This window comes from Nomascus leucogenys, chromosome 19 (genome assembly GCF_006542625.1).
Source record: "Nomascus leucogenys isolate Asia chromosome 19, Asia_NLE_v1, whole genome shotgun sequence".
NCBI classification, from domain to species: Eukaryota; Metazoa; Chordata; class Mammalia; order Primates; family Hylobatidae; genus Nomascus; species Nomascus leucogenys.
The window spans coordinates 33,375,603-33,385,399 of record NC_044399.1 but is presented as its reverse complement, the minus strand read 5'-3'; the positions used below and the strand labels follow the sequence as shown (position 1 = coordinate 33,385,399).

Sequence of the window (9,797 nt, the reverse complement as noted above, 5' to 3'; positions counted from 1 at the left end):
CCTGCTGAACTAAAACTAATAATAATCAACATAAAATGAATTAATTCAGCCCTTTGTAGAAGGCACTTAACTTTTTTTTTTTTTTTTTTTTTTTTGAGATGGAGTCTCACTCTGTCACCCAGGCTGGACTGCAGTGGCACAATCTTGGCTCACTGCAACCTCCGCCTCCCAGGTTCAAGAATTTCTCCTGCCTCAGCCTCCCTAGTAGCTGGGATCATAGGCATGCTCCATCACACCCGGCTAATTTTTTTTTTTTTTTTTTTTTTTTGAGATGGAGTCTCGCTCTGTCGCCCTTTGGTGGAGACAGGGTTTCACCATGTTGGCCAGGCTAGTCTTGAACTCCTGGCCTCAGGTGATCCGCTCGCATTGGCCTCCCAAAGTGCTGGGATTACAGGTGTGAGCCACCACGTCCTGCCGGTACTTAACTTTTATTGATCACTTCTGTGCCCACCAGTAAACCAAGCATTTTAGACTCACATTCTCATGTCATCTTTCAACAGCTCTGTGAGGTGGTGCAGTTAGCATGTCTGGTTTACAGATAAGGGAGCTGCAGGGCAGAGAGGTCAGAACACTTGCCCGAGACTATGTGAATATTAAATGGCAGGTCTGGGAGGTGAATCCTGGTCTGCCTCCCTCTTGAAGCCTCTGGAAGAGACGGTTGGAAAATTCGGTGCTGACCCACCCGGAACGTTTTTTTTTAAACCCCTAAAAGATTGTTTTTGGCCAAGACACTCATCAAGAGATAAGTATCTTATTTTAATTTTATCAAAGAGATAGAATAAATAATAAATATCCATGGAAGCCTGGGCTACATACTGAGACCCCGTCTCTAAAAAAATAAAAAATTAGCCAGGCGTGGTGGCATGCACTTGTAGTCCCTGCTACTCAGGCTGAGGTGGGAGGATCATTTGAGCCTGGGAGGTCGAGGCAGCAGTGAGTAGTGATTGCACCACTGCGCTCCAGCCTGGGCTCATATCAGATGAGCCCTGCCCCTCTCCACACTGCTGTACCTCTGAGGCAACATTGTTGCTGAAGGTTCTGGTCCCTGTGGGGTGTAGAAGAAGAGAAGCACTAGGGGATCCAGCCTGCCAGGGAGGAGGGAGGACTGGGGGGCTGCACTTGTGGACCCTGCAGGCTGGCACGGAGACTGTGGGTGGTACTATCCCTTCCCTATTCAGGGGCTCTGCTTGTGAAGCTTCCTGCAGTGTTCAGGGTGTGTTGATAAGATAGCATTGGGTTTAGCAATCTAGCCACCATGACTTTGGTTAGTAGGAGTTTACTCCTGAGAGCCAGATTAGCATCTCTGAGGACAGACAGCCCCTGATCTTGCAAAGCCCAACACCAGACCCTAGGCCTGGCCAAGCAACAACTGTTTCAGAGGCCCAGCATAGGTGGCTACCGCCACCACCACCTTCTTGTTTTCACTTCCTCAGCACTGAAAGAGAACCTGAGGGAAACCAACTGGAGAGAATGGAGCATGGCTTCCACAGCCAGGGCCCCACTACACCACAGCCCGGGAGAACACGGCTCAGGGCGAGGGGCAGGCTTGCTGGCTGACACTCTTCTCTGTCTCCAGTCTCTTTAGCTCAAGACAGGCTCCTTCTGAAGGGACAAAGGGCCCCATTGACCTCATAGCCTTGTGACCCCACCCAAGTCTGTCCCTCCCTCCCCAGGCAGTCAGCAGGGTCCTTGAGTAGCAGACAGGAGCCACAAGGCCGCTGAGAGGGCACTGGCGGGGAAGCCAAGAGAGGCGGCAGCCAGCTGGCCGGGGAAAACTGGGAGTGCGTGGGCAGTGCCCACCAAATCGCCACCAGGGGAGGCCAGGGATGAGGGCTCTGGGTACTCCTGGCTGTAGTCCCAGGAGCAAAGCAGCAAATACCCTGCAGAGCCACAGCATGGGAGGCTGGGGGAGTCCAACTTCAGCCCCAAAGTGGGCTGCTCGGAGCTCAGGGCCTCCCTGGCCCACATTCCTACCTCCCTGCCCCCAACATGTCCCCCACACCCAGCCTATAAAGCCCCCTTTGTCTGAGCCACTGAGGATCTTAACTCTGCCCATCTCAGCTTCCCGCCCCCTCTCCCTCATCCTCTGGTGCCTAACAAAGAGGCCAGGACTCAGTGAGAAGTGGTGAAGCCACCTTCATGCCAGCCTGGGCATTGGCCCAGGGGGTGTGGGCAGCCAGTCCCTGTAAACCAATGCCTCCACCCCACCACCCACGTCAGGGCAGGTTAATTTCCACCCCTGTCCACTGGGGACTGCGTACCCCTGCCCGGGGCGGCGTGCCCACCTCTCACATGACCATTTATGTGATGCCCCTCTAAGTTTGCCCTGCCCTGACAGAGGGCAGTGGGTGGTCAGGAGCCACCCCTGATGGAGGGTGTCAGAGAGCGAAGGTGTCTTTTTGCCATCTCCTTGGTCTTCACCAGAGTGGGCGGCCCCGCTGCCCACACGGTAGGTTCTCCAGTAGTATCTGGGGGTTCAGATCCCCCTTCTCTGGGAGTGGATAAACAGATCAGCCCCCTCCTCCTGCTTGGCAAGTGCCAGGAACATGGCTCACTGGGTGGGCAACAGGAATCCCCATCTCTTCAGAACACCCAGCCAAGGGCTTCAGAACACCTTCAACTATAGGCTGGACGTCGGCAACAGCTCCCTGTTCCCACAGCGATCTCGAGGTGGGGGTGGCACAGTGTCTCCCTGCGTCCCGGTAGTGCTCTGGGTGTCTCTGGCCTGCTGTCAGTCACCCCCTGCAGCGGGTCGTCAGCTTGGGAGGCAGTTGGTCTGGGATCAGCTCTGTTGCCAAGGTGCGGTGAGACCGCTGGCAAGCCCCTCTCTGGCTCTTGTAGCATGAGAGTGGGGTCCTTCCGACTCCGATGAGCCTCAGGAATGAGGAAAGGGGCTTCGCTTGCAGGGGTCTCCTCTCCCCTAGCAGCGCCCCCGGGACGGGCAGAAGAGGGGGTGCCGGAGCGGGCGAGCCCGGGATGTGCGAGGGTCGGGTGCGCGTTGTGTGTGTGTTCGAGTGTGTGTGCCCCCACGTGCGTGCGTGCGATTGTGCGGTTGCGTGTGAGCGCGTGTGCTCGCCGGTGCGCGGTGCTGCCACGGGCCGGGCGGGGTGAGGAGGGGAGGGGGCGGGCGGAGGGGCGGGGCCGGCGGGGCGGGGCGGGGAGGGGGCTCGGGCGCTGACACCAGCCGCTCCTTGAGCTTGGCGGTCGCCGGGTGCAGCTGCCCGGACAGGGCGCATGGAGGGGCCGCCTCCCCCTGCGCCCCCTGGGGCCGGCGCGGCGAGGACGGCATAGCAGGGCCCAGCATGGAGCAGGTGAGCGGGCGCCGGGCGTGGGTGCGCGGCCGAGAGCGGAGAGAGAGCTGCGGGCGCTGTGACCCGGCGAGGTGGGCGCGCCGAGCGCCGGGGGCCGCCACCGAGGGAGGGGTTGGGGCATTGGAGCTCCGGGCGGGGCGGGGGCTCTGGGGGAGGAATGGGACTGATGTGACACAGAGCTCTCACACACACACACACACACACACACACACACACACACACGAGTACTCCCCTATCACTGACACCCAGGGAGGCGTGTGCAGAGGGCACCTCTCTCCCCACCCCCTTTCCAGAAAGAGATCACCCACACGGAGAAACCCCCATCCCCGCTTGGTAAGGGTACAGCCCCTGCTCCCTGAACCCAGGCCCAAGGAGGCTACAGGCTCTGCAGAATGAAGGAGTGGGTGGGCTCTGTGCCATATGACTACCGGTTCGTTGACCCCCAGTCCCTCCTGGTGGGACCTCAAGATACGCCGGTCCCCTCCCCCTACACATCAAGGGGTTTCTTCTAGCCCGGCTCCCCTCCTTTCCCAGTCACAGCAGCTGCAGCAGCTGCTGCCACCATTTCGTGTCAGTGAAAAGATGGGGTGGGCTAGGAGGCTTTCTCCAAATGCATCCCAAAGACAGAGCTGCAGCCCCAGCCAGGTTTTGGGAGGGGGATGCTGCCTTCCTTTCACACAGGCTCCATCAGAATACACTGAGTGTGGGCTGGGCTCGGCGGGCGGGGATGAAGACCCCCTCTGGTCAGAGTTCTCATTCCCTGCACGGAGCTCAGCAAATCCCAGACAAGCCGGACCAGTCCCCTTCAGTGAGCAAGGGGCTGTATCCTGACTTGCAGCCCCCTGATCTAAGAGAGGCCAGCAGCCTGATGGGGGGCAGAGCGATGGGGCTGCTCCAGGGGTTGCCTTACTCCCTTCCCAACCCCCACTTGGGGTGAGGTCTCAGGTGGGGTCTGGAGAGGTGGGATGAGTTTTCTGTTTGGGACACGCCTTTCAGTACTCAGCCGCCCTAACTCCCCTCTTTTCCTGGCCCAAGCTCTTTGGGGCTGTTCTGCCTAAAGCAGTGGCTGGGGGCCCTGGCTCTGAGACCCTCCCCTCCAGGCTGAGCACAGGCCCCCTGTCACTCTGGCAGAGGGCTTGTGGGTGGCCTGTGATGGTGGTGAGGAGAGGGGTGAGGAGGGGTGGAGGGTGAGGAGTCAGGGGGAGGTGGAGTCCGCGGAAGGGGTGACCCTAAGTTCTGGGGAGTTGGAGAGGGGCACTGGGAGGCATAAAGTGCTCTGGGCATCCTCCCTGGGCTGGGTGTGAGTCTGGGGCGGGGCTGTGGCTGGTCCAGTTTCCAGGCCTGTTTGGCATCTTGGGTATTAATTTAAATGGCCAATGGCAGCTCCCCAGAGCACCAGGCCTGGCTGCTATTGTCATTACTGACTGAACACAAAAATAGTGGTAGGGCGGGGAGGGAGGGAAGAGTAGTAAATGTCACTGAATTGCTCACTGTAAAATGGCTAATTTTACGTTATGTGAATTTCACCTGGATTTTTTTTAAAAAGAGGGGCAGGGCTAGGGGCCACTACTACTTCCTGTCTAGAGAATCCTAAATGCATCTCACTGGGCCTGCAGCTCAGCCTGAGTTGTTCCTCCAAGTAGCCCATCTGCCCATCATTGGCCTTCATCAGCCCTCCGTAACTGTTCTGGGGATCAGCCTCTTCCCCTTTCCCAGAGGACAGCCTGCTCCCCTGTCCCCTCCCCTAGGAGGATAAACATCAAGAGGAGTCAGGACATTGGGCTTCTGCCCTTGGCTCCATTACAGAATCATTGGGAAGCCTTGGACATTCATCCGCTCTGGGCTGCTGTGAAATCTCTGCCAGCTACGCCAAATGGTGGCTTCTTGGTCCTTTCTAGATGTCCTAGGACACCTCTGCCAAGTACAGCAGCTCGGCCTGTCCCCTGGACTGTGAGGTCCCTCCCCACAGACATGGACTCTGATGATCGGCACACTCTCCGAGGTGCCTAGGCTGATGTGGTTAACGCCCAGCTTTCTGGATGCACCGGAAGCATGGTGTGTATGGAGTGCGTCTGAAATCAGAGCTTCTTTCATTGCACCAGGGGAAGCTCCTATTTTAAGTTTCCCATGTGTTGAGCCCTCTTGTAAAGCAAAGAATCCTTTTATAGTGCGTGAGCCGCCGATGTGTCTGTTTGGTATGTGTGGATTTTGGCATGGAGGGCTTCCTTAAAGGGGAGCATGCCTGGAATCTCTCACGGGGGCTGGAACTGCTGGGTGGGGTGAGTGCCAGGACTGAGGGGCTTGCCCCACTGTGGTCAGTCCCGCCCCTCTTTTCTCCTCATCTGACTCCCAACACTCCCACCCAGGGCTGGCTCAGGGCCAGACAGAGGAGAGGGGAGCAGCTGCAGGGGGATTTCCAGAGTTTCCACGGGGAGGTGGGAGCCTCCTCTCTAATCCCTTCCCCTTCGCTTCCTCTCTCTTCCCTTCCTCTATGTTCCCCTTCTTTCCTCTTTGCTCCTCTCCTTCCTCCGTTCCAGAAGGGCAAAATGGAGACAGGGAGGAGGGTGGGTTCCATGTGCAGTGATGTGTAGGGACCAGGTGGGGCTGGGCAGGGGCTGGGAGCCTGGAACAGAGGCAGGAAGAATTGAAAAGCCCTATGTAGAACCGTAGAATTTAGCACCCTGAGCTGGAATGAACTCCCTGGCCTGACCCCTCCCAGAGGGATCATTTGATAGAAAGAGCAACATCAGACTTCGGCTAGAATCCTGAATCCTAGCTGGGAGATCTTGGGCAAGCTACTCAGCCTCTCTGGGTCTGTTTCCTCATTTACATAGTGGGGCTAATAATACCCACCTTACAGTGTTGTCATGGGGACTAAATGAAATAATGTTGATAAAGAGCTTGGCACATAGTGGGTGCTCAACGTGTTTTAATTCCTTTCTTCTCTGTCTTGGTGTTTGCAAGCCCCTGCTGAGTGACCGCATGGTTTTTGTAAGGCATCTTTCAGCCTTGCGCACACTCACTCATACACACGGTCCGTGCCACTGGCCTTCCCTGATGGGGTGTCACACAGTGAAAAGCCTGCTGGGCTGGGTTGCCCAAACGCAGCTTCCCTAAAGATGGCCAGTTCAGAGTGCCAGGGGTGGATTTTCTGTCGGCCACCTCCTGCCCTGACATGGGGCCTCGCTGGGTGTGGCTTGCTTACCCTGCTGCCAGCTCAGAGAAGATGCAGCCTCTCGCTCCTGCCGTAGCCAGCTGTCCAGAGGTTTCCTGCGTAGGCCCCAGCTGCTTGGCAGATTACCAGAGCTCTTTGGCCCCAGCCTGGCCATGGGTCTTCAGCCTCCCTCCCCAAGGGGTGTTCAGGTGGGATTCTTCTCACAGGATTCCTGGGGGACCTGACACCAGGGATGAGTGGGAGCTGGCATCATCTTGAGTGGACCATTGCCCCACCCTCCATCATTAAAGATGCTCAGTGAGGTTCACTCTATGGGATGTCTGGGGCCGTAGCCAGCGCCTGCGCCCCACCCTCTCCCTCCTTTCTCTGACATTTGCTAGTAGAGGGCTTTGAGGTCTGGGACAAACCCTGCCTGCCTCCCAAGACCCCTTCTTCCTCCCCTAGTCACTGGAGGCTCCTTCTTGTTTTGCTCAACATTGTGCTTGCACCACAATCTCAGCACAATCCCAGGCACCCTTTGCTGTGTTTGTTGCCCTCCGTGGAATATGGGGACGGTTCCCTCCACACCACCCAACACAGCAGTTTGCATGTACTAGGTGCTCAATAATTTTTGTTTTTGAGACAATGTTCTGCTCTGTCACCCAGGCTGGAGTGCCGCGGCACGATCTCGGCTCACTGCGGCCTCTGCCTCCTGGGTTCAAGCGATTCTCCTGCTTCAGCCTCCCAACTAGCTGAGACTACAGGCACGTGCCACCATGCCTGGCTAATTTTTTGTTTTGCTTTTTGTTTTTTTTTTTTTGAAACAGAGTGTCACTCTATCACCCAGGCTAGAGTGCAGTGGCATGATTGCAGCTCACTGTAACCTCCATCTCCCCAGTTCAAGCGATTCTCCTGCCTCAGCCTCCTGAGTAGCTGGGATTACAGGCACACACCACCATGCCCAGCTAAGTTTTTGTATTTTTAGTAGAGATGGGATTTCACCATGTTGGCCAGGCTGGTCTCAAACTCCTGACCTCAAGTGATCTGCCCTCCTCGGCCTCCCAAAGTGCTGGGATTACAGATGTGAGCCACCGCGCCTGGCCAATAAATGTCTTTTGACTTGATTAAATGGGGCCCCTCTCACTTTGGAGATACAAACTGTGGTGGGGGTGTTGCCTGTGGGGGACAAGTAGAGGACCTGGGGGCTGAAGCCATCAAAGTGCAAGAACCGCTGTCCCCTTTAGTCCTGCCCTGCCATCCTTCTCCACCAGGGGATGCTCTTTCCCCTTTGGTGGAAGGGCCTGAGCTGGGGCCAGGTGTAGGTGCCCGTGCCCCATAACCCACCTTTCATACATTATGGTTTTTCCTTTTAAGCTCACAGAGTTTTTCAGATTCTTTGTCAAATGTGAGCCTCAAATCAGAGGCAGGCCGAGAAGGCCTTATCGTTTTCATCTTACAGAGGGTGAAATGAGGTTCTGAGAATGTACTTGTTCTCAAAAGTCATACAGCTACTGGGGGCGGGGGGGGCAGGGAGGGTGCAGCACGAATTTGAACCCAGGTCTTCAGATTCTTGATTCAGTGCTCCTTTGAGGACATCATAAACCTGGCTTCCTCCTCTGGAGCCCCAGCCTCCAGGTACTTTTTCCTCCAGTCCGCTCATCACGCCCTCCTGTGTCCCCTCCGGCTCTCTCTCCTTGGCACCTGCTCCTCAGCCCAACAGCCTGCTGAAGTCTTCCCCACCCAAACAGACACCTGCCTTGTCCACACCCACCTGTGCTGCCCGCCTGTCCCTTCCTGTTAATACTCAGTGGGCAGATTCCACTCCCTCCTCCCTGGGGCCCCTCCTCCCTGCACAGTCTGACCCCCACACCCACTGGCCCCGAGGCTGTTGTCTCTGCCCCACACAGTGCCACCTTCTCTGGCTGCCTGCTTCCTCCCAGTCCTTGTTGCCTCCTCCTTCTCTGCCTACCCCCAAGCCAGGGTTCCTCTCACTCTTCACTCTCCCTGGAGAATCTGAACCACACCCCTGGTCTCAGGGACTACCAGAGTCTCTAGCTCAAGCCTCTCTTCCAGAAGATGGACCCAGGGTTTAAGCAGCCTGCCACCATTCCACCAGCCTCACAGCCTGCGGGTTAAGTGTGTAGACCCTGGAGCCCAAATGCCTGGGTTCAAATCCTGTATGGCCTTGGATAAGATACTTGAGTTCTCTGGGCCTCATTTTCCTTATCCATAGAATGAGGATTGAGATGTATTTCACAGGCCTTTGTGAGGCTTAACTGGGATCTCACATACAAAGGACGTCGTGCCTGGCTTGTCCCCTCTCTGTGAACACCCTAGACAACCTGATATTCCAAGCCGTGGCCTTGCCCTGGACTCTTCCATTTCCTTCCTCCTGCTCACCAAGTCCCAGAGCCTCTGTTGTTTGTTGCCCCTGCCCCTTGCTTTGGTACATTTCTCCCGGAATCCCTTTGCTTGCTGCCCTCCATTCCTGTTCCCCTTATGTGCCACGGTGGCCATGGCACATTGCTGCTTCAGCTCCCTGCCCCAAACCAGGCTAGCACGGAAGCGCCTCTGGGAGCCCCTCCAGCATCACACCCCTGCCTGTGTTTCCTTCCTCATCCCTCCATGCTTCCTGCCCATAGGCACCCTCCACTTGGCTCCAGCCACGATGCCGATGCCGGAGTCTGCTCTCTCTCCTGCCTCTTGGTTCGCCCTGAGCATCCCTCTCCCTGGAGTGCCTTTTTCCCTACTCCCACCCTCCCCTGCCCCATCCACGAAGCCCAAGAAGCTCAAGGCACCTCCTGGAGAAGCCTCCTCTGCTTCTCCAGCTGAACGTGCTCCTGTGCTGGGAGTTCTCCACAGAGTCACAATTGGAGAAGACCAGGCCCCTCAAGGGAAGGATCTAGGCCTCACCTCTGTATTCCCAGGGCCAACCTACCCCACCGTCTCCTCTCCTCCACCCCCTCACATAGTAGACCTTGTGAATGAAGGATGGTGATTGGGCTGGGGAAGGAGTTTGGAAAGAGGGGGAGTATGAGGAGGGTCCTCAACCAGGGAGACTCTCCCCATGTTGGGCTCTATGGCTCCAAACCCTAAAAATGAGGGTACAGGAATACAGCGGGTGCTGGGGCGGATGGCAGGATGCATGGAGTGAGACCCAGAGTGTCGAGACAGGAAGGGGAGCCCGGATGGAGAGGAAGGTGAGGAGGAAGAACAGCTAGAGAAGATAGATGAGGTGGGCTGGGACAGGGTGGGGGTGCAGGTCAAGGTGCAGGAAGAGGTGGGAAGGGCGGCAGGGTGGGGAGAGAGCCGCACTTTCTGGGAAGTGGGAG

General features: G+C 56.9%; 1 protein-coding gene across 1 annotated transcript in view; it reads left to right on the top strand.

The window, feature by feature from the left end:
* Nucleotides 1–3,163: 3,163 nt before the first annotated feature.
* The window catches only part of ARHGAP23 (Rho GTPase activating protein 23), a 95,961-nt gene continuing 89,327 nt past the window's right edge, over nt 3,164–9,797 (top strand). The window contains exon 1 of the mRNA XM_030800468.1: nt 3,164–3,311. Coding sequence (XP_030656328.1) covers nt 3,303–3,311 — 9 coding nt within the window. The 5' untranslated portion in view covers nt 3,164–3,302. The remainder of the gene's footprint in view (nt 3,312–9,797) is intronic.